The 24,640-nt window shown below is 45.5% G+C and overlaps 1 protein-coding gene across 6 annotated transcripts in view; it reads right to left on the bottom strand.

Annotated features, from left to right (window-relative positions):
* The window catches only part of LOC110499041 (neuron navigator 2), a 79,035-nt gene that overhangs the window by 3,573 nt on the left and 50,822 nt on the right, over window positions 1-24,640 (bottom strand). For 3 of the 6 annotated variants that reach the window (XM_036958479.2, XM_090211844.1, XM_090211845.1), the window contains 20 exons: window positions 22,457-23,102; window positions 20,891-21,331; window positions 19,520-19,680; window positions 19,031-19,210; window positions 15,272-15,324; window positions 14,163-14,186; window positions 12,267-12,341; window positions 7,121-7,204; window positions 6,745-7,017; window positions 4,849-5,024; window positions 3,480-3,633; window positions 3,123-3,273; window positions 2,890-2,987; window positions 2,691-2,786; window positions 2,251-2,419; window positions 1,795-2,030; window positions 1,347-1,501; window positions 1,140-1,211; window positions 685-881; window positions 324-442 (listed from right to left, as the gene is read on the bottom strand). In XM_036958479.2, coding sequence (XP_036814374.2) covers window positions 324-442; window positions 685-881; window positions 1,140-1,211; window positions 1,347-1,501; window positions 1,795-2,030; window positions 2,251-2,419; window positions 2,691-2,786; window positions 2,890-2,987; window positions 3,123-3,273; window positions 3,480-3,633; window positions 4,849-5,024; window positions 6,745-7,017; window positions 7,121-7,204; window positions 12,267-12,341; window positions 14,163-14,186; window positions 15,272-15,324; window positions 19,031-19,210; window positions 19,520-19,680; window positions 20,891-21,331; window positions 22,457-23,102 — 3,560 coding nt within the window. Of the gene's footprint in view, window positions 1-323; window positions 443-684; window positions 882-1,139; window positions 1,212-1,346; window positions 1,502-1,794; window positions 2,031-2,250; window positions 2,420-2,690; window positions 2,787-2,889; window positions 2,988-3,122; window positions 3,274-3,479; window positions 3,634-4,848; window positions 5,025-6,744; window positions 7,018-7,120; window positions 7,205-12,266; window positions 12,342-14,162; window positions 14,187-15,271; window positions 15,325-19,030; window positions 19,211-19,519; window positions 19,681-20,485; window positions 20,552-20,890; window positions 21,332-22,456; window positions 23,103-24,640 lie in introns of all 6 variants that reach the window. The other 3 variants (XM_036958480.2, XM_090211846.1, XM_090211847.1) reach the window with 2 other exon arrangements.

The following is a 24,640-nucleotide window of genomic DNA, read 5'->3' as shown; positions in this document are numbered from 1 at the left end:
TAATACTAGATGATCAGTGATTTTCCTTAAAAACTACTCCTTCAAGGGTTTTTCTTTATGTTTACTATTTTCTACATTGTAGAATAATAGTAAAGACATCAAGACTATGAAATAACACATATGGAATCATGTAGTAACCAAAAAAGTGTTAAAAAATATGTGTGTGTGTGTGTGTGTGTGTGTGGGGGGGGGGGCTTATTATATACATGCATGTATTGCATCTCTGTGTATGTGTGTTAGTTACTAACCATCATTCAAAGGCCTTGTTCTACTGCAAATGTGAATTGATGCCACATTTCCAGCGTTGTGTAATTTTACAGTACCTGCAGCCCCTCTCGGACAGCCTCCAGCATGTAGGGAATGATGGAATAGTTCCACAGATCTGTGAACCACACTCTGGATCCCTCCACATCCATGGGGCAGGACAGGAAGAGGCGGGGCCCTGGGAGGAAGATAGAGAGACAAATGTCAACAAAACATCTCTTTTCATTCAATGGAACCTTCAATCTTGTCCCATATATGTTTTCTATATTGACACATTTCAAATAGACAATAGAAAAGCATGCATTCATTCAGGCACAGTTAAATATCTATTCATCCATCTCTTACGTCATAATGTAAAACAACTTGGCCAGATAATGTCAGACAAAAAGAAAAGAAAATGTGATTTTTAGTGGATCTTACCGATGGTGACGTCCGAGGAGCTGTGGGACTCCAGGAACCGGTTGAGGTGATGCCAGACAGTAGGGATCCACTCAATGATCCTCACCAGCTCAGCATTGCGCTGTCGGCTGCTGATCTCTGTCTCCATCAGCCTCCTCCTCAGGAACCGACCCAGGAAGCCCTTCACTGGCTCAGTATGGTTGGCACACAGCACCCACCTAGACAGGACACCCACACAGTAACCAGACAACAGTTTAGAGGATGATCAGTTACTGTTCAAATGAACCTCTAATCAGGGTTAGGCAGAGAACAGAGATATCACTCCATCCATTTATAAATACTGCCCTCTTGTGGGGTCTACATGACAAGTCACACAAATACAATTTTACATTTCAGAATAGAGATGACATCATACCACATTAATTGTTTACTGAAAAAATACAGTCACATATAAGAAATTATAGGATATGATATACTTGAAGTTATGATGAAGCTGGAGGTTGGGAGTGGTCGATGTAGCCTGATTCATTGTTCCAATGATATAAGGACTGTGAAAAAACAAGTAATTGAGGATTTAGGAGTGTCACACAAATACAAATGTTTTTATGTGTGTGTATATATGTGTGTGTGGGTGTGCCTGTGCGTCTCTGTGTGTCTGTGTGTGTGTGTGTGTGTGTACTGACCAGCGGTGGTGCTTGCAGCTGAGCAGGCCATTGAAGACCTCTCCCAGGGAGCTGCTGCGGTGCAGGTTGTCCAGTATGACCACAAGGGGCATGTTCACCCCATGACTCATACTATTACACTTGTCAGCCAGGTTAGACAGGTACTGACACAGCTCCTGGACACCAGCAACAAACAGACTACAGAGTTTAACATTTCTACATTAACCACACAATGATTCCCCATACAGCCTCTAAAATACCACACAGATACCTTACTAATGACATATCAAACATGTTTTCCAATGACTGTATCCTCCAACAGTTCAAATGTAAGGAGGAATAAGCATTTCCATTCTGTAATGTCCTCTCTCTCATATAGCTATACTCATTAGGGTTAGATTCTGGCACCTCTGCTCTCATACAGAAAGTATCTCATGGTAAAGGTTATTCCTGATAGTGTTTGACAGACCTTGCTTGACTTGTGGTCTACGTTGAACGTGGCAATGGTCCCATCGGTGACCTCACTCCTCTCCCTCAGCACCATGTGTTCGGCCAACCGGCTGGCCAGGAAGCTCTTTCCAGTGCCGCTGGGGCCAGACAGGATGATCCTGCCGTGGTCATGCAGCTGGGACAAGTAGCGCTGCAGCAGGGGCTTGGGAATCAGTGTCTCGAATACCAGGCTGTCCTGGCTGTGCTCACACACACCTACAGGCAGGTGGCAGCACAGAACACATAAATGTTAAAGGATATGTTCACTTATTTTTTTATTATTCACTTATTTGTTTTGTTATTCACTGATCCAGACAGCTTTTAATTACAGGGCTCAGATTTACTTAAATAGTGACTACTAGCAAAAACAACGGGAGTGATAGGGGCATAGATCTCATTTTCTAAACTTTGCACAGAGGTCCATTCTTGCCCATACCTTTGAGGGAGACAGAGATGGTGTCACTATCTCCAACAAGGTATCCACAGGGCAGGAGTTCAGGGGTGTCAGCCCCACTGGTGCGATGGATGTCCCCGATGCTATAGCCCAGGACACAGTCTGAGTTTAGACCCAGCTGGCTGACTGGGTCCACATGGATGATGTACTCCTGCAGGACCAGGGACCAATCACAAATCAGATACAGGACCAGGGACCAATCACATTATCAGATACAGGACCAGGGACCAATCACATTATCAGATACAAGACCTGGGACCAATCACATTATCAGATACAAGACCTGGGACCAATGACATTATCAGCTACAAGACCAGGGACCAATCAAATAATCAGATACAGGAACAGGGACCAATCACACATCAAATACAGGTGTAACTAGTCACTCCTCTACCAAGAGTTTTTAGTGCCTGTTGATTTACCTTGAAGAGACGTCTGACCACCCCATCAAGCACATCCCACTTAGTTTTCCCACTGACACCAATGCAACCAATCAGGAAATGACGAGGTCTACGGTCCTATAAAATAAGATACGATATTAAGGACAAATATGGGCACAGTCATCCATTATTTGGTAGCCATTGTAATTTTTGTGAGTTGGAAATGTAAGAAGTTTGGTACCTCTTTCCACTTGGTGTCCTCATCCAGAGTTACGACCACCTTGACGTGTTGTCCTTCTTTCCGTGAGCTACCGTCCCCGTTGTCCTCCAACAGCATGTCTACAGAGACAGGGACATAGATGTTGACTACTGCAAACCGGACTACAAACAATCACACACACACATACACACGCACAGAGACTAAAACATGCACGCACGCACACTTTGATCACTTACTCACACACTCAATCTTACCGAGGCTGGTGGACTCTGTTAGGGCGAGGCCGTGCTGTGACTGGCCCGCTGAGGGTGAGGCCACTGAGGCCTGTGAGGCTGCTCTGCTGCAGCTGTCCTGACTCTCCATCTTCAGACAGTCATTCTCGGTCTTCAGCCTCTCTATCTCGCCCTGAGGACAGGTTACAACACACCAGGTCAAACACAGCTCAAAGCATCTCACCACATTCTATTTGATGTGCTTTGTGATGGCCAATGTTTGAGTGGTCATTTATAGGGTGTGGAGTTTTCCCCAGGTCACAAGGTCAGGGAAACCTCCAGGCCCTCGTCATGTCCTATGTCATTGGTCATATGTGGTTACGTTATGGTCACCCTCACCTGCATGCGGTTCATGGACTCCCTGAGCTGGTCCAGCTGGTGGGCGGAGCTGAGGGCCTCCAGGCGTATGTCAGTCAGCTTCATCTCCTTGTCTCGGAGCTCACTGCGGAGCCCCATCACCTTCTCCGCCTCGCTGTCTGTGTACTCTGAGATCCTGCAGACAAGACATAGACAGTCTGGTCAGTTCAGGGTTATACAGAAGGCCAGTCCTCAATAGCACATCCCCAGAAAATCCCATGAAGCACATTCTCTTGCAGACAATTATCAGACAATTATGCTTTTCATACAGTGATCAAAAGCTCAGTAACATGCTATACAAGTACATGTTTTGTCACTGCCAAGAAATATTGTTGCTTATTCCAAGTTAATCCAGAGGCACTGAATCACTGTGTTGTAGATAGGGGTCCAGGCAATCAGGCAATAGTAAACAGGACAAGATGAAGGTCCTGTGAAGGATGTGTGATTGGCTCCTTCATTCTAGTTTCAATAGCACAACAGGCATGAGTGATGAAGTTGAGATGAACTGGTAGGATAATCACTTGGTGCATCAAGGCCATTTGTTAGGATTATCCATCATCAGAATTGATCAAAAAGTGAATGGGGGTTTACAGACGTTATTCACACTCTATTACCGAGCCAGAGACCCAGACCTCAACACCCCAGTTCTACCGCCCCGGCCACGCCCACTAACAGGCAGGGGAGAGAGAATGGGGCTAGAGAAACAGACAGACGGACAAGAGAGGGACAGATTCAATACAAACATCCAACTAGGGACTAAAACAATGAGGCCATGCAGTCTCTAATTATCACACACAGAGTTATGCATGTGGTACTGGTATATAGGGGTTACTGGTGTATATGGGGTACTGGTGTATATGGGGTACTGGTGTATATGGGGAACTGGTGTATATGGGGAGCTGGTGTATATGGGGTACTGGTGTATATGGGGAACTGGTGTATATGGGGAGCTGGTGTATATGGGGTGCTGATATATATGGGGTGCTGGTGCATATGGGGTACTGGTGCATATGGGGTACTGGTGCATATGGGGTACTGGTGCATATGGGGTACTGGTGCATATGGGGTACTGGTGTATATATATATATACACTGTACATATAAACTTCTTTGTATCAGACACGATGGGAGTCAGTTGTAATCATTAATATGGTCATGTAATCCTTCCAACCCCTGAGTTGACTCCCGACCCCTGAGTTGACTCCCGACCCCTGAGTTGACTCCCGACCCCTGAGTTGACTCCCGACCCCTGAGTTGAGGGAACAGGGAGCTTCTATTATGATCCACTATCTCCTCCCAGTTATCAACAGGTGAGCGTCTAATGTTCTATTGGTCTGGGCCCAGGTACTCACAAAGAGTTGGAGTGGGAGTTCTGGAGCATGGGTGTAGAGATGGTGGAGCAGTTATATGCTGTTAGCTTGGGGGAGGAGGGCAGAGAACAGTCGGTCATCTCCTCAATGTCTGAGTGGGAGGACGCAGACTTGGGCGACTTCTTCTTCCCAAATGCCTGCTTGAAGGAGCTCCGCAGCTGCAGCCGGGGACAGGGGGAGGAACAGGGAGCAGGGAAGAAAAGAGAGAGACCTGAGTACATAGTGAAACACACAGACACATCAGGGAGTTGAAAGAAAAACCTGTACACAAAGCATTTATAAACTTCTACTCTTTCACCATCTCCAACTGAACAAGCAATAATATTTTTTGGAAAGAGTGTGTGATCTTACCTCATAAACCTGCCACACCATAGGAGAGCACAAGAGGGAAAATACAAGACAAAACAGCATGCTGATCATAGACAACTTCAACTTTTAGCTCACTTAAATAATCCAAGACCTTGTACAGGTGTTAGGGACAGAGACTAGGCTGTTCACAAGGTAGCTCACTAAAGAGACTGAATGCAAACAACTCACAGCTACACACAGGGAATGAACACCAGGCTATTAGAGAGAATAAGATATCACTTTGACAACTTCTCACTAATTGACATGACTACTCAATCACTAAAAGGCAGATTTAGATATTTAAACTCAGGAGCCGTCTCCCCACTTGTGGTCAAATATTCAGGTACTCCACGGTTGTACTTCTAACCTATACATAGCTACAGATGTCCTATCTTAATTTGATCACACTGTTGTTGCAGATATTTTCATTTAAACAGGTTAAAAAGGATTCTAAAGTTTGTCATTTTCACTTGAAAATTTCAGACTTTATTTATTTTAACAAAAAATATAACAACCCCTATAAAAATGTCCATTAATTATAATCCACATAATAATTCACCTTTCCTGTTGCTGCAGGATTATTTTACTGCTGTGAGAAACTGGTCAAATTAAGATAGTACATCTGTACAAGTATCATCACTGTGGACAGTCTGCATACATAGTCATCTTTCACCTTCCCTCCAACACACGCAACAGCATTATTATATCAGGACAAAAGAACACACACACATTTTAATTTGACTTCATAGGTTACAGGCCATGTTGAACCAGAATATACACACATCTGCCTTTTCTACAGGCAAAAAAATGTACATTGACCTAAGCTTGTATCTAACTATAACAGACTACAGACTAAACCTTATTGTAGCAACGTACAGTTTGTTTGCGGTTTTTCATATGCAATAAGAGAACTGCTCACAAAACTCCACTCACAGTCTAGTTTCTAGAGGAGCTCCCTAAGAGCAATAAGCATATTCACCTTTGCTCCTGCACAAGGAGGCTGAGACAATCAGGAGGATTGGAGGAAAGGTCAAAAACACATTACAGATTAGACAGACAGACACACACAGAGCGACAGACAGACAGCTAGCTAGTCAGCCAGCGACAGACAGACACACACAGAGCGACAGACAGACAGCTAGCTAGTCAGCCAGCGACAGACAGACAGACAGAGACACAGACACACAGAGCGACAGACAGCTAGCTAGTCAGCCAGCGACAGACAGACAGACAGACAGACACACAGAGTGACAGACAGACAGTTAGCTAGTCAGCCAGCGACAGACAGACAGACAGACAGAGACACACAGAGCGACAGTTAGCTAGTCAGCCAGCGACAGACAGACACACACAGAGTGACAGACAGACACACACACAGAGCGACAGACAGACAGACACAGAGCGACAGACAGAGAGACACACACAGAGCGACAGACAGACACACACAGAGCGACAGACAGACAGCTAGCTAGTCAGCCAGCGACAGACAGACATACAGACAGACAGACAGACAGACAGTGGAGGACCTACCCAGTTCTTCTTCTTCTTGTTCTTGGAGTCCAGCTCCTGGTTGCTGCCCACACTGGAGTGGCTGGTGGCGCTTGTGATGCTGGACACACTGTCAGATGAGTGCTGTCTGTGGATACGCAGGTCCAGGTGAGACTGGGAGCTCTCATTGGCTGAAGCTATGGAATGGCAGGAGGTCTCTGGGAGATTGATGTCACCGTTGATGGCTGCCTGGACTGCGGTATTCTGCTTCTTCAGGTGTTCTATGGTCTTCCTCAGCTCGTTTAGCTCAGAGTCCTACAACACAACAACATGATAAAACAACACAATTAGCTCCACCATCCATCCAAGGAAGGACGGACATATTTGTAAGGAAACAGACCACAGCCCCAGTCCATACCTTCTGCTCAGCCGTGGTGGTAAGTCCCTGGAGTCGGATGGTCATGTTCCCCAAGCTCTGCTCAAATGCTGCTACCAGGTGAGCCTGAAGACATACACACAACAGTTCACATTTAGTGATCCATGTATGAGGAAAGTAAGCAAATTGACCTGCTGACAATGTCATTTGTAATCCCATCTCAAGGCTGTGAAAAGGGCAACAAACTGCCACTTTCGGAAAAGGCCTTGCTCATAAGAACACACCCATGTACTTTTCATGACATGCATACACAGAGCCAAAACAAAACATACACAGGTGATAATGGCTTCTATGACATGGTGTACCGAGTATTTTGAGTAAGAATGACAGGTCAGAACATGTTGGAAATGGATCAATGCTGATGTAAAGGGTGATGGGGCAGGCTCTCTGACGGCTAGCTAGCTACAGTAGCTGTCTGGGAAGGGTTCCATGTTTTAGCAGCCTGGTAGAGATCAACATGAGGCCAACACAAGTCCTAACACACTCTAGCTAGCTCTCAGCTGCCTTAGTGAAACCAGAGACCTGCTATCTTCTCACAGCCACAGATGAGCACATGGGGACAAAGGAAAAAGAGTAATACAGTTAGGATGTCTTCATCTCATATGCAGAGTAAAAATAATCACCAGTATATGTTACATTTTGTAGAGATACAAGTATGGTAGAAACATGTTGCTAAAATTCATCCTCGTTATCAAATTACACAGTTGGAAATGTGATGAAGATGTACAAAGAGATTGTAGACTCGCTCAGTCTGTTTGGCTATAATAAACATCCAAAGAAACCAACTCAAATGCATGAAATCAATGGACGGCTTGTGTTTTAGAACATTACCCACCGCAGGTGTTTAGATTTCAAAAGGTTGGTTTCAGATATGACACATTATTTTATGCATTGATGTTGTTGATACGCTTTACAGATGAAACAAATCTGAGCAATTCATTTACATTCCACTGAAAAACCAAAGCATTATCAACTTTTGAAATCAAACATGAAATCAAATATGAAGTTCCTGGTGTTAGATAACTAACAGCTTTCCAGCCAAAACAAAAGCAGAACATCAAGATAAAGGCAACAGAGACGAGTGTGTCCTCTGATAAAACATATCTAGGACAGACACACTGAACTCTAACCTCAAGTTACAGCCCACAACGTAGCCATATTATTCCCTATACTGCTAGCCAGAGGTGCCAGTCAGATCCCACCTCAGTGAGGCCCTGCTGTGTGTTGCTGTCCCCCTGGTGGTGCCTCAGCATGGGCTGCAGCTGGCATCTGGCCCTCTCTCTGGCTGCCTCCTTCCCCAGGGACGGGTAGTGGTTCAGGGAATACCACGCCACCGGGCTGCCGGCCCTGGGACTTCTCGCTGACATGGTTAAAGCTCCTCAGCTCAAGGTGATCCAGCCTTTGATAAAGTATGAGTCCAATAGCAGACAGACGCTGACGACTGATAGCTTCTGATCATCACACAGAGGTATGAGTAAACACGTCCTGATTCCTATCACAGCCCAGAGCCCGTTCTCCACGGAACATAAGCTGAAGGCAGAAGAGAATGCGGGGAACAGATCTGGAGGGCTTCCATCAGACAGAGGCGCTGGTGTTGGGGCATGTGGCTGGCTGACTACTCCACTATCAAGCTGCACAGATTAGCTCCAGGAGTATAGACGGGTTGGTTGTTAAGCAACAAAACTGACGTGTGTGCAACTATGGGGCAAAACAGACAGGGTTGGCTTAGATTGTTGACAACATGTAAACTACAGTACGTTCGGAAAGTACACAGACCCCTGGACTTTTCCCACATTTTGTTACATTACAGCCTTATTCTGAAATGGATTAAATCGTTCCCCCCCCTCAATTTACACACAATATCCTATAATGACAAAGCAAAAACAGGTTTTTAGAAGTTTTTGCAACAAAAAAAACTGGAAATATCACATGTACATAAGTATTCAGACCATTTGCTCAGTACTTCATTGAAGCACCATTGGCAGCAATTACAGCCTCGAGTCTTCTTGGGTATTATGCTACAAGCTTTGCACACCGGTATTTGGGGAGTTTCTCCCATTCTTTTCTGTAGATCGCCTCAAGCTCCGCAAGGTTGGATGGGGAGTGTCGCTGCCCAGATATTTTCAGGTCTCTGGCTGGGCCACTCAAGGATATTCAGAGACATGTCCTGAAGCCACTCCTGCGTTGTCTTGGCTGGGTGATTAGGGCCGTTGTCTTGTCGGAAGGTGAACCTTCGCCCCAGTCTGAGGTCCTGAGCAGGTTTTCATCAAGGATCTCTGTACTTTGCTCCGTTCATCTTTCCCTCGATCCTGACTAGTCTCCCAGTCCCTGCCGCTGAAAAACATCCCCACAGCATGATACTGCCACCACCATGCTTCACCTTAGGGATGGTGCCAGGTTTCCTCCAGACGTGACGCTTAGCATTCAGGCTAAATAGTTCAATCTTGGTTTCATCAGACTAGAGAATCTTGTTTCTTATGGTCTGGCAAACTGCAGGTGGGCTGTCATGTGCCTATTACTGAGGAGTGGCGTCCGTCTGGCCACTCTATCATAAAGGCCTGATTGGTGGAGTGCTGCAGAGATGATTGTCCTTCTGGAAGGTTCTCCCATCTCCACAGAGGAACTCTGGAGCTCTGTCAGAGTGACCATTGGGTTCTTGGTCACCTCCCTGTCCAAGGCCCTTCTTCCTTGATTGCTCAGTTTGGCCGGGCAGCCAGCTCTAGGAAGAGTCTAGGTGGTTCCAAACTTCTTCCATTTAAGAAAGATGGAGGCCATTGTGTTCTTGGGGACCTTCAATGCTGCAGACATTTTTTGTTACCCTTCCCCAGATCTGTGCCTCGACACAATCCTATCTTGGAGCTCTACGGACAATTTCTTCGACCTCATGGCTTAGTTTTTGCTCTGATATGCATGGTCAACTGTGGGACCTTATATAGACAGGTGTGAGCCTTTCCAAATCATGCCTAATCAATTGAATTTACCACAGGTGGACTCCAATCAATTTGTAGAAACATCTCAAGGATGATTAATGGAAACAGGATGCACCTGAGCTCAATTGCGAGTCTCATAGCAAAGGGTCTGAATACTTACGTAAATAAGGTATTTTTATTTGCAAAAATGTCTAAAAACCTGTTTTCACTTTGTCATTATGGGGTATTGTGTGTAGATTGATAAAAAAAATACATATTTAATCAATTTTTGAATAAGGCTGTAACGTAACAAAATGTGGAAAAAGTTAAGTGGACTGAATACTTTCTGAATGCATTGTATATTTAATCTCCAAATGTTTATTGAAAACATTGTTAGAGTTGTTGGTTAGCTAGCTTGCACATTTTTTGACATATTTTTTGACATACTAGCATGACATCACTCAAAACACCTCAAAACAAGACATGGTATGGATAAGAAGATAAAAGCTATCTGACCGTTCATAATTAAACAGTGCACACCTTTCGGCTACATCAATGCATTTTTGTGACGTTGTCAGCCAAACCGTCTATTCTCGGTAAGTCAGCCAGTCAGTCATGCAGCCAGTCAGTCAGTCAGTCAGGTCCTAGTGCAGGTCTGTCTCGTAGGGCCGTTAGGGTCAGGGCATACTCTAGCAGCCTAACACGAGTGCTCTTACATGGGGCTACAGCCTTCCTACTCCACACCAAGCCTCCACAGCTGCAGGAACCTCCAACCTGCTTTGTTGTGAAATCTCTGTTGTGAGATCACATGACCAGCGTGGATGCGGGCCAGAGGATGCACCATTTCATTAGGTCGTTACTGCTGGGCCATTGTGTTTGTTTGCATTCAGAGAGCAGATAGAGAAGATATGGGGTTAAATGCTTCCCAGACCATTCCACAGTGTCATGTTCAATGCTTCACCTCTCAGACCATTCCACAGTGTCATGTTCAATGCTTTCCCTCTCAGACCATTCCACAGTGTCATGTTCAATGCTTCCCCTCTCAGACCATTCCACAGTGTAATGTTCAATGCTTCACCTCTCAGACCATTCCACAGTGTCATGTTCAATGCTTCACCTCTCAGACCATTCCACAGTGTCATGTTCAACGCTTCCCAGACCATTCCACAGTGTCATGTTCAATGCTTCCCCTCTCAGACATTCCAGTGTCATGTTCAATGCTTCCCCTCTCAGACCATTCCACAGTGTAATGTTCAATGCTTCCCCTCTCAGACCATTCCACAGTGTCATGTTCAATGCTTCCCCTCTCAGACCATTCCACAGTGTCATGTTCAGTGCTTCCCCTCTCAGACCATTCCAGTGTCATGTTCAATGCTTGCCCTCTCAGACCATTCCACAGTGTCATGTTCAATGCTTCCCCTCTCAGACCATTCCACAGTGTCATGTTCAATGCTTCCCCTCTCAGACCATTCCACAGTGTCATGTTCAATGCTTCACCTCTCAGACCATTCCACAGTGTCATGTTCAATGCTTCCCAGACCATTCCACAGTGTCATGTTCAATGCTTCACCTCTCAGACCATTCCACAGTGTCATGTTCAATGCTTCCCCACTCAGACCATTCCACAGTGTCATGTTCAATGCTTCCCCTCTCAGACCATTCCACAGTGTCATGTTCAATGCTTCCCCTCTCAGACCATTCCACAGTGTCATGTTCAGTGCTTCCCCTCTCAGACCATTCCAGTGTCATGTTCAATGCTTCCCCTCTCAGACCATTCCACAGTGTCATGTTCAATGCTTGCCCTCTCAGACCATTCCACAGTGTCATGTTCAATGCTTGCACTCTCAGACCATTCCACAGTGTCATGTTAAATGCTTCCCCTCACAAACCATTCCACAGTGTCATGTTCAATGCTTCCCCTCTCAGACCATTCCAGTGTCATGTTCAATGCTTGCCCTCTCAGACCATTCCACAGTGTCATGTTCAATGCTTCCCCTCTCAGACCATTCCACAGTGTCATGTTCAATGCTTGCCCTCTCAGACCATTCCAGTGTCATGTTCAATGGTTGCCCTCTCAGACCATTCCACAGTAATATGCAACATTAACACAAATTAGTTCCATTGAGCACAACCAAGACATTACATACAGTTTCTACCAGCATAGCATAACAATGAGAACCACAGTGCAAAGCATAGTAACCCTTTGCCATCGTACTTACATTAGCACTCATTTGAGTGGTCAGAGCAGACACCTTCTCTTGGGAGGCGTCCAATTCTCTCCGCAGCTTACGAATCTGAGAACAGAAAAACAAGATCATGCTTATCTACAGGAAATACGATACATACCATATATGATACAGTAGTATGTATTCCATTGAATATAACAGAGTATTTTGAGTAAGAATGATAGGGATTTGGTTGTTCCTGAGGGGCAGCTGGGTCAGTCGGAAAAAGTTCAGCTGCTAAAAAACAGTCTTTGTATTACTCAAATAACTTCAGGGCTCATAAATGGTTATACTGCTATGGGGGACCCCAAACCCTCAAAACTTCAGGGCTCATAAATGGTTATACTGCTATGGGGGACCCCAAACCCTCAAAACTTCAGGGCTCATAAATGGTTATACTGCTATGGGGGACCCCAAACCCTCCAGAATAAAAAGTCAATCAGATAGCATATGATAGCAAAATGTGTAGAATTGCAGGAAATTAGCTTTAAAACAGCAACATTTCATCTCAGCCTCATGGCAAAATGTATAGAATAGCAAAACTGTACATTTTTCTCTCTGCGCAATGTGTAGAATAGCAACTGTACATTTTTCTCTCTGCGCCATGGCAAAATGTGTAGAATAGCAACTGTACATTTTTCTCTCTGCACCATGGCAAAATGTGTAGAATAGCAACTGTACATTTTTCTCTCTGCGCCATGGCAAAATGTGTAGAATAGCAACTGTACATTTTTCTCTCTGCACCATGGCAAAATGTGTTGAAATGCTGGGCCTCCCAGGTGGCGCAGTGGTCTAGGGTTTTTGCATCACAGTGCTAGCTGTGCCACCAGAGACCCTGGGTTCGCGCCCAGGCTCTGTCGCAGCCGGCCGCGACTAGGAGGTCCGTGGGGCGACGCACAATTGGCCTATTGGCCTAGCGCCGTCCGGGTTAGGGAGGGTTTGGCTGGTAGGGATATCCTTGTCTCATCGCGCACCAGCAACTCCTGTGGCGGGCCGGGTGCCAGGTGCACGGTGTTTCCTCCGACACATGGCTTGGCTGGCTTCCGGGTTGGATGCATGCTGTATTAAGGAGTGCTGCTTGGTTGGGTTGTGTTTCGGAGGACACATGACTTTCGACCTTCGTCTCTCCGTACGGGAGTTGTAGCGATGAGACAAGATAGTCACTAATAATAATTGGATACCACGAAATTGGGGAGAAAAAGGGGGTAAAATAAAATAAAAAATAAGTGTTGAAATGCAGTAAGTAAAAAAAAAATGATATTGGGGGGTGGTGGGCCCCCATAGGCCCCAAATGCAGTAGTCCGGCCCTCGTAATGAGGTCACAGGTATGATGTAATATGTTACAAATCACAAATCAGCCTTTTGTGATTTCTAACATATTACACCATACCTGTGACCTCATTACGAGGGCCGGATTACTGCATTTGGTGACTGACCTATGGGGGCCCACAAAGCCCCAATATCATTTTTTTTTTTTTTTACTTACTGCATTTCAACACTTTTTTAAATATATTTGTTAATTTTAATCCCCTTTTTCTCCCCAATTTTGTAGTATCCGATTATTAGTGAATCAATGGTGTCACATTGTGTCACGACTTCCACCCAAGGTGGCTCCTCTCCCTGGGCGGCGCTCGGCGGTCATCGTCAGCGGTCTACCAGCTGCCACCGATCCTTTTTCCTTTTCATTTGGTTTTGTCTGTCTTATCGTTCACCTATGTCCCAATTTGGTTAATTAGTGGGGTATTTTAATCTCGCCCTACCCTCTTGGTTTTGTGCGGGATTGTTTGGGATTGTTTGGGCTACATTCGCTCTCTCCTGCGCCTGACTCCACCCCCACCTCTCCTTGGGGAGAACCTGACACATTGTGAAAGTACACAAAGTTGTTCTTACCTCTGACTGAGCTTTCTCCTCAGGCTATGGAAATAGAAGAGGAGCAAAGAGAAGGAAACAAATAGGGTTTAGCATGTCAGAGTGTGCATGGGATAAGACGACATGACAAACAATCTGAACATATTCATTTTCCATCTAAGGCTACAGTGAATCCCTAGGGGCACAGTTAACTCGCAATGCAATTCAACAGTCAATTCAGACATAACCTTATGCCTAACCCTACACTATCTAGAACCTAAAAGGTTTTTTGGCTATCCCCATAGGATAACCCTTTGAAGAATATTTTTTGGTTCCCGGTAGATCCCTTTAGAGAACCCAAAATAGTTCTACCTGGAACCAAAAAGGTTTCTTCTATGGGGACAGCCAAATAACCCTTTTTTGTAAGAGTGTAACCTTACATTTAGACCAAAAATGGAGCTGATTTGTACTTTGTGGCTGGGGAACCTGACTTTGTGGCTGGGGAATCTGACTTTGTGGCTGGGGAATCTGACTTTGTGGCTGGGGAACCTGACTTAATGGCTGGGGAATCTGACTTTGTGGCTGGGGAACCTGACTTAATGGCTGGGGAATCTGACTTAGTGGCTGGGGAATCTGACTTTGTGGCTGGGGAATCTGACTTTGTGGCTGGGGAATCTGACTTTGTGGCTGGGGAACCTGACTTTGTGGCTGGGGAACCTGACTTAATGGCTGGGGAATCTGACTTAGTGGCTGGGGAATCTGACTTTGTGGCTGGGGAACCTGACTTAATGGCTGGGGAATCTGACTTAGTGGCTGGGGAATCTGACTTTGTGGCTGGGGAATCTGACTTTGTGGCTGGGGAACCTGACTTAATGGCTGGGGAACCTGACTTAATGGCTGGGGAATCTGACTTTGTGGCTGGGGAATCTGACTTTGTGGCTGGGGAATCTGACTTTGTGGCTGGGGAATCTGACTTTGTGGCTGGGGAATCTGACCCTAGTCCTAAACTAAAAAGTATGCTCAATGAAGAATTAAAATAACTTTTTAGCCCAGGACTAGGCTTAATCTGTGTCTGGGAAACCAGCCCTTAGCATATCCATGTGTTTGGATAGTCAGTGGAGTGCATAGACAGACAGCGAAGTGGCGCTCACCGTGGAGTAGACAGACGAAGTGCTGGACACCAGAGACACAGAGGAGGCGTGGACTGGAGAGAAACAAAAACACAACATTCAACTCATTCATCTGCCGACATCATTCATGGCACACTGGGCACAGATGTCAATTACACGTTGGTTCCACATCATTTCATTGAAATGATTCAACCAGTGGTGGGTGTATGATCCACGTAAGCAGGGATTAATCTCAACCTGAAGACTGGAAACAGGAACATGCATGAACAGGTCTGCATGACTGAACGTTTACAACAGAGGTGCTGTACTAGTGTGTGTGTGTGTGTGTGTGTGTGTGTGTGTGTGTGGCGCTGTTAATGTAACTAGTTTACTTTGTAGTCTACACTTTAATTGTGCTGATATGGTTGAAACACACACAGCAGCACCAGTCTGGCTAACTCTACAGTTCCCATGTCCAAACTCAACTGTATGATACGTTCACACTTCACCAGCAGTCATTAGCCTATACACCCCAGTCCAATGCTCTAACCACTAGGCTACCTGCCGCCCCATTTCCCTATAACGCACGGTATATGAGCATGGTAGAATTCAATGGCTATGGTTCATTCTTACATGTTCTATGTTTGAGCTGATTTTGAAAGCAAAGGTCGAATTGAAAACATTATTGGCATTGTTCAATTTGATTTCCATAATAGAAAGTTAGGACTGATGGTTTGGTTAGCTAACTAGCAAGTCTGTTTGGTTACCAAGGCAACTACTCTAGCTATCTAGTAAACCTAAACAGATTTCTACCTGCAAATGAACACAGTCCTTCGTTAATTTCCACAGAACGCATAGGCCCTTGTTGATTATCCCTTACATATTCTCTAGTGAGTACTGTCAATGCCATAACATTAACACAGCCTCTCTCTCGTCATTCATCATCATTTAATGGAACCACAATATCCCTGCAGGACTAAAACGACGGCAACGGGATGTGCCAAACTTAACTAAATGCTTATCTGCTTATGAAGCCTTTGTACAAACAAGCCACAGTTATCCAGAGCCCTGAGTGTGTTCTCCAGACTGATTCAAGTGTCACAGAGTTCATTGACGTGTGTGGATGGATCATTTTTATTTTACTTTAATTTAACTAGGCAAGTGGGTTAAGAACAAATTCTTATTTACAATGACAGCCTACACCGGTCAAACATGGGCCAATTGTGCACTGCCCTATGGGACTCCCAATCACAGCCTGGATTTGAACCAGGGTGTCTGTAGTAACATCTCAAGCACTAAGCCATAAACCGCTGCGCCACTCGGGAACCCTAGATGGTAGGGAATGAGACACTAGTCTTCCACAAGAAATTCCATCATTTGGCATTTTGTTTTCATTGGTGGAAAACACTGTCTCAAGCGCCACTACAGAATCTCCCGTAATTGTTTAATAGGATTGATATCTGGTGACTGAGACGGCAACGGCATATCGTGAAATATCAGCAAGTTGAGCAGTTTGTCACCGGAGCTTCTGCTTCTTCTTCTAGCCATGGTAGCCAAAATAATAGGCAACTGGGCCTGCCCAGCATTTGTATACCTGACCCAAAGCATGGTGGTATTTTGGTATTTTATTAGGATCCCCATTAGCTGTTGCAAAAGCAGCAGCTACTCTTCCTGGGGTCCACACAAAACATGAAACATAATACAGAATGACATAATACAGAACATCAATAGACAGGAACAGCTCAAAGACAGAACTACATACATTTTTAAAAAGGCATACACACAAACTATCTAGGTCAATTAAGGGAGAGGCTTTGTGCTGTGAGGTGTTGCTTTATCTGTTTTTTGAAATAAGGTTTGCTGTTTATTTCAGCAATATGAGATGGAAGGAAGTTCCATGCAATAATGTCTCTATATAATCCCGTACGTTTTCTTGAATTTGTTCTGGATTTGGGGACTATGAAAAGACCCCTTGTTGCATTTCTGATGGGATAACCGAGCTGTGTGTAAGTTGACCAGGCAAACAATTTGGGATTTTCAACACATTAATGTTTCTTATATATGTAGAGCTGGTAATGAATGGTGGGATGTGAATTCCACACTTGTGTGGAAGCACCTGCTTTCAATATACTTTGTATCCCTCATTAATCAAGTGTTTCCATTATTTTGGCAGTTACCTATATTATTCTTTGAAATGACCATTGAACTGCAGTACATATCCCAGATTACACCTTTACATGCTAGGACGTTGGATTCATTTTTCAAGTTGGGAATGGATGCTTGTCTTTTCTGAAACATATATTTAGGAGTCCTGAAAGAAGGTAGAGTACATCTACATGTACTGTGATTAGAGCAGATATTTCCCCAGGTTTACTCTATCACTTGTGATCTAAAAGTACAAAAGTAGGCACTGGGGTGCCATCAAACACAACCCTGTGCCCTGCTCCTGTCTGGAAAGAGAGCGGGTCTGTAGAGCTGGTGTTGAGTCAGATGTCAATCTGCGATGGGAGAGGAGATATTTATCAGCCTTTCTCTTCCTTCTCCTCCTAACCTTGGCCTACATGCCACAACACCACAGCTCAACATGACTCTGAGACTTGCCCTTGGACACGAACAAATCAACAGCCAACACCAGCCAATAAATTGACATCATACAGGGATCAGTTAAAGAGAGAGCCTCAGGACAAGCAATAAACCACAAGAGCACCAAGCCATTCAGCCAAAGAAGTGTAGTCAATCATCAAACCTCAGTCTATGTACGTACATCGAACAAACTGCTTCTTTGTGTGTCCCAATTCAACTGTTAACGTGTGGAAAGACTGATATAATAAAGGTAATGAAATACTTCACTAGTGATTTAAATGGTTGGTTGAACAAGCGTGTGGATTCAATAAACATTCATTTTGTAAATAAAAAAAAGTATATCTTTCAATAGTTCAATAGTTCCCAAAAACCCTCTTAGTTAACAACAATCTGCAAGCATGGCTCGATTTTTTAAAGGAATTCTAATCCATTCAGAAGTAAAATGGAAGTTCACACATGCATGTGGTGTCACGACTTCCACCGAAGTTGTTCCCTCTCCTTGTTCGGGCGGCGTTCGGCGGTCAACGTCACCGGCTTTCTAGCTGCCACCGATCCATGTTTCATTTTTCCTTTTGTTTTGTCTGTTTACACACCTGGTTCCCATCTCATAATTATGTTCCTTATTTAACCCTCTGGTTTCCCTTTCTGTTTTGTGCGTGATTGTCTTTTGTGTGTTGGAGTTCTATCCGGTTTTGTCCTTGTTTTGTAACAGGAGTTTTGTTCCGTTCTTGGATAGAGTAAATACTTTTTGTTTTTTTATGTTTTTTTACTCTTACCTGTGTCCTGCGCCTGACTCCTTCGCTATCTTCTAGATAGACTCGTACCTGTGTCCTGCACCTGACTCCTTCGCTATCTGCTAGATAGACTCTTACCTGTGTCCTGCGCCTGACTCCTTCGCTATCTGCTAGATAGATGACTTCCACTCCACATGTCAGAGTCTAACAAAGAAATAAATGTACCTGCATTTCGAGAGCTTGGGACGATAAGGTTCTTTCTGCAAAAAGATGATTCTTGGTTTGAATGGTGTCAGTGATTTTTTTTTATCTTGTATTATTTTGAATTTAACAACATGAATTTGAGTTTTCAGAGTACTATATAGTTAGAGAACATTGAACAGAACACGGCTATGCAGATATAACCTTATAGTCCCAAGCTCTCAATTTCTCTGAGGCTCTGTGTGATAGCAGATAGACGGAGGGGTATGTCAGTCTGTCTTACCCTCCTCCAGGCCTTCTCTGAAGGACCCAGAGCTGGTCATGGTGCGACTCTTCTCCTCTAGAGACATGGACGAGTTCCTCAGACGGGGGTCACTGTATGGGTCATACGAACCATCCTGATTGGCCAGGACGCTGCGGAGGTTTGCCAGGTTGCTCTGTGCCGCCGTGGTAGGGCTGCCTGCTGGGACACAACCGTCACATAACAAAGGTCAAAGAATATCTTAAAAACAGACATGGACAGAGGGCATTGATCAGATATGTTTGCCGTTTGTATCTTACTCTTCACTCATAGTGGAAAGTAAGAGTGAAATACAACATAACAGATATAATCACTACTACTTTTCCTTACACTATCGGACAAGTTTCTTGAGAGAGACAAAACATTAAGCCAGCATGTACACAATATTTAGTCCATTGTACAGTGATGACTAACACTGCTCCTATAGTGTTAATCAAAGTGATGAGTAGGGAGGGTTGAGGCTACACCTACCAAGCTGGGAGAAGTTGAAGCGGGCTCCGGAGGGCGAGGTGAGGCTGGAGGTGGGGTAGAAGGGTGAGCTGGCGGCAGACTCCTGAAGACCTCCTGCAGAGTGGGAACGCAGCCAATCCCGGTGGTCGTCATGACTACGTAGCTGGGGCAGGTGGCCGTACCTGCAGAGAGATGACAGGAGATGCTGAAAATCCAACCTCACATCCACATCTTTGTGTGAATGCTGCAAGTCACAATCTGCACAGATAATGATAATAACCTAGGCTGTTGGTGGACAGGGAGGCACATGGGTAACATCAAGGCTGTGTGATAACGTGCAGGGTGTACAGTCACAACATGGTCTACAAATCACAGAGCATGGGATCATGCATCATATATTGTATGATACAGGTGGAAGTTGTACGTCAATGTACGTTCATGAAAACAATACTCAATACCACCCCCCCAAAAACATTGTACAAAAATAAATACTTATATTTATTTTTTTATGCATGTATTTTTTTCCTGAGTAAACTGCTCAAGGAAATGGTGGCTTACAGAGATGTGTTTTGGGAGTTCAGCCCTTGTTTGAGTAAAGCAACGGGTGTAATATACATCTAATCACAGCCCAAAAACCTAAACATAGGGGCAATTCATGTTTGGTGGAGGTAGGTGTGTGGCCATTCTGAACATGTAGACAAAACATAGAGACAGGACACAGCTACAGATAACAGCTACCTATAGAAGCTTCACAGCTGTGGTGTGATCTTTCTTAGTTCCTCACACTTTGATATACATCTCAAGATTATGTTTCAGACTCCAGCCCTGTCCTTCCCAGTGTAGCCAGCAGAGGGCATTATACATGCTGTGAAAGAGATGGAGGCAGCGATAACATCCAACAGTCACTTCACTTCACAAACACAGGACACTACACACAGGCAGCTGTTTCACCATCAAGCAAGCCTAACTCCATATAGACACATTTACCTGTCCTGTTTCCGGGGTAAAGTGTTTCGGCTGGGACTACCCAAGGGAGAGGAGAGAGGGCTAAGGCTAGGGGGAAGGGAGGGGGTTAGTGGTGTAGGGGGTTAGGGGGTAAGGATAAACAACAGATAGAGGAGGAGCACAGATAGAATGGGGAAACAGAGAGATCAACAGTCAACAAGATAGAATCCATGCTTTCATTACACCAACAACTAGGAGTCAGTCTCCTATCATCTCATATATCATCAATATGGCCACTCAAACTCTACTGTTAGAAAGTGACTAAACCCTCATGAACACAACAGATCGAAGGTTGAGATACAAAGGGAAGAAAAGAGAGGAGAGCATGTAGCCGACATTAAAACACATAGCCACACCTGGCAGCTCCTAAACCAAACCCACTCCTACCTGTCTGAGAAGCCAGTTTTGATGCCGTTGTTCCTGACGCAGGCTGGCAGTGTGTCGTGACCAGGGCCGTGGTGTCCGTGGCCTCCGCTGCCCAGAGACAGGTCGATGGACTCGCTGCTGGTGGCAAGGCTGCTGAGGGAGGGGTAGCCGGGGCTCAGAGTGTCCCTGCTCAGGGTGCTGTTCCAGGCCAGGCTGTGGGAGGGGGTGGACAGGGCCGAACTGGGACTGGAGGCCAGGGGGGAGAGGGAGTGTGCCTCCACACCCAGACGACCTCCACCCCCATACAGAGGGCTACTGCCCCCGCTACTGGCTGAGGGGGAGTCCAGAGCGCTGCCCTGCTGGCCAGAGTTGGCGTGGAGGTTGGAGATGACAGTGGAGTTGTTCATGTTCTCTGCGGTGGTGACTGGGGCATGCTGCTTGCCCTGCTTGCCTCCGAACAGTCTGGACGGCACAGGAAGGAAGCAAAGGAGAAGAGTGAGAGGAGAGTAAAATGGTACATGGGTTTAAGCAGGGAATTGTTGAAGTAATCTTTGATTAAAATACTCCTTAATGCAAAGATAAGCAAAACAAATGTATATTATAACGTTGCCACGACAACACAATCCCTACTTCATGGTATAATCACATCATCAGAAGACAAATATATCCATCTCTCTGATTCGCTGGTCTGGTTTGGCTGTCCATGTGAGCAGCTATCATACATCTTCGACATTTTTATCAACAGGTAATTTACATTAAAACAGGATGTAAAGTATGTCCTACAGACGCCATATTAGCTTAGACAACATTAAATAATCAAGGGTTAAATGAGAAGGGAGACTGTCAGACCACTGAGGGGAAACAGATGCTACATTTTCTCATTACCTCATCAGGCAATTAGTTAAGTCCAAGCAGCATTATCAGATAAAGCAACACCAGCCAACCCAGCACTGGGTTTGAGCTAGAGAAAACACTGGACCCTCAGACTGGGCCCTGTCACCCTGCTTTTAATGACCACTGATAGGCCATTATATCAAGAGAGGCCAAGTGATAAGCCAAGCCTTTTAAATCACTCATGATTCATGGGCAGACTCCAAAAAAACATCATGAAACCCTGATAAGCCAAGAGCTCTCAGTTTTATTTAATGTTACTACAACGCTGATATGATTATTATACCAACTAAAATCAGTTTGCACTGTGCCTGAATATGTCACATACCCATTGGGCACAAACATCAGTTCATGTCTAGTTTTGATTTACATTTGACTGAGTTGTCAACTATTGTGAATGTAACGTGAAATCAACAAAAAATGTCATGTCATTGGATTTATTTTAAAAGTTACATCGATTTTTTTTGACAAATTCAATGAGTTTTCCACGTTGATTCAACGCCATCATATAGCTTTTTGGGTTTGAAATGACGTGGAAACAACATTGATTCAACCAGTTTTGCCCAGTGGGAATCATAAGCAGGCCGGTGTGGTAGTGCTTTCAGGGCTAGTGGAAGGAGCTCTCAGACTCATCCAGTGTTAGTGTGAGACAGCGCCTGATGACTGGGGCTAGGGTTATGGAGGTGGTGGGCTGACCTGCGCATGGTAGGGGAGGAGACGTCTGGGTACTTTCCCCCTGGTTGCCTGGCTCCCGGGGCTGTGGGACTGGCTTCAGAGGACACCCCCTTCTCCCGGTCTGTCTGGTTGGATCCAGAGCCAGGAAGGGGGGTGCCACCAGCGCTGGGTTTGGGGACTTGGCTGCGGCTTTTGGGGCCATGGAGCGTGTTGGACTTGCTGCTGAGATTGGAGTCGATGCTGGTGCTGGATGAGCGGCTTGTGCTGCGTCCTCCACCAGAGGCTCTGCTGGGCCGGGGGAGGCTGCGGTACTGCAGGGTGGAGTGTGAGCTCACAGGTAGGTAGCCATCATCCACACTGGCCTGGCGACCAAGACCCCGACCCCCGTGGAGCTGCACTGACTTGGGGATCTTTCCCAGGGTGGCTGAGCCACTGGTGATGGTCACTCCGCTGGCTGTCACCATGGTCATACCTCCTCCTGCATGCTTCTTAAATCCAAAGGTGTTGGTGGTGGGGGTACGGCTGGAGCTGGAGGAGGAAGGGGGCTTCTTGGCCTCGTCTCCACTGCTGCGGCCCGTGTCTGATGGGGAGCGCTGCATGCTACACTTGGCCCGGGGAGAGAGATAATGTTGGCCTTTCTCCGACACCTTGGCATCGTCCGTTTTACCTGTGGGTGGAGACATGACAGTCTATCAACCATGGCCCACCAGATACAACGTATCTGTGGTTGACTGCTGGCTGCCTCATCACACACTACAGGAACACTACAGGAACAAAAATATAAACGCAACAATTTCACAGATTTTACAGAGACAAATTAGTCAATTGAAATAAACTCATTAGGCCCTAATCTATGGATTTCACAACTGGGAATACAGATATGTATCTGTTGGTCACAGATACCTTAAAAACAAGGTAGGGGCATGGATCAGAAAACCAGTCAGTATCTGGTGTGACCACCATTTGCCTCATGCAGCGCGGCACATCTCCTTCGCATAAAGTTGATCAGGCTGTTGACTGTGGCCTGTGGAATGTTGTCCCACTCCTCTTCAATAGATGTGCGAAGTTGCTGGATATTGGCGGAAACTGGCACATGCTGTCATACACGTCGATCCAGAGCGTCCCAAACAAGCTCAATGGGTGACATGTCTGGTGAGTATGCAAGCCATGGAAGAACTGGGACATTTTCAGCTTCCAGGAATTGTGTACAGATCCTTGCAATATGGGACAGCGAATTATCATGTTGAAACATGAGGTGATGGCAGCGGATTAATGGCACGATAATTGGCCTCAGGGTCTCGTCTCAGTATCTCTCTGCATTCAAATTGCCATCTATAAAATGCAATTGTGTTCATTGCATCGTTAGATGGGGCCACAGTGTCTCCCGACCCCTCTTGTCTCAGCCTCCAGTATTTATGCTGCAATAGTTTGTGTCGGGGGGCTAGGATCAGTCTTTCTCCTGTCTTATCTGGTGTCCTGTGAGAATTTAAGTATGCTCTCTCTAACTCTCTCTCTTCTCTCAGAGGACCTGAGCCCTAGGACCATGCCTCAGGACTACCTGACCTGATGACTCCTTGCTGTCCCCAGTCCACCTGGTCGTGCTGCTGCTCCAGTTTCAACTGTTCTGTCTGCGGCTATGGAACCCTGACCTGTTCACCGGACGTGCTACCTTGTCCCAGACCTGCTATTTTCGACTCTCTCTCTAAACGCACCTGCTGTCTCTAACTCTGAATGATCGGCTATGAAAAGCCAACTGACATTTACTCCTGAGGTGCTGACCGGTTGCACCCTCTACAACCACTCTGATTATTATTATTTGACCCTGCTGGTAATCTATGAACATTTGAACATCTTGGCCATGTACTGTTATAATCTCCACCCGGCACAGCCAGAAGAGGACTGGCCACCCCTCAGAGTCTGGTTCCTCTCTAGTTTCTTCCTAAGTGCCTGCCTTTCTAGGGAGTTTTTCCTAGCCACCGTGCTTCTACATCTGCATTGCTTGCTGTTTGGGGTTTTAGGCTGGGTTTCTGTATAGCACTTTGTGACATCAGCTGATGTAAAAAGGGCTTTATAAAATACATTTTGATTGCTTGATTGTCTGTAGCTTATGCCTGCCAATACCATAACCCCACCGCCACCATGGGGCACTCTGTTCACAACGTTGACATCAGCAAACCGCTCGCCCACACGATGTCATTCACATTG

This window comes from Oncorhynchus mykiss, chromosome 2 (assembly GCF_057628025.1).
Source record: "Oncorhynchus mykiss isolate SJ-2025 chromosome 2, ASM5762802v1, whole genome shotgun sequence".
Taxonomy (NCBI): Eukaryota; Metazoa; Chordata; class Actinopteri; order Salmoniformes; family Salmonidae; genus Oncorhynchus; species Oncorhynchus mykiss.
The sequence above is the reverse complement of the archived record's forward strand: the minus strand, read 5'-3'. Positions and strand labels throughout refer to the sequence as shown.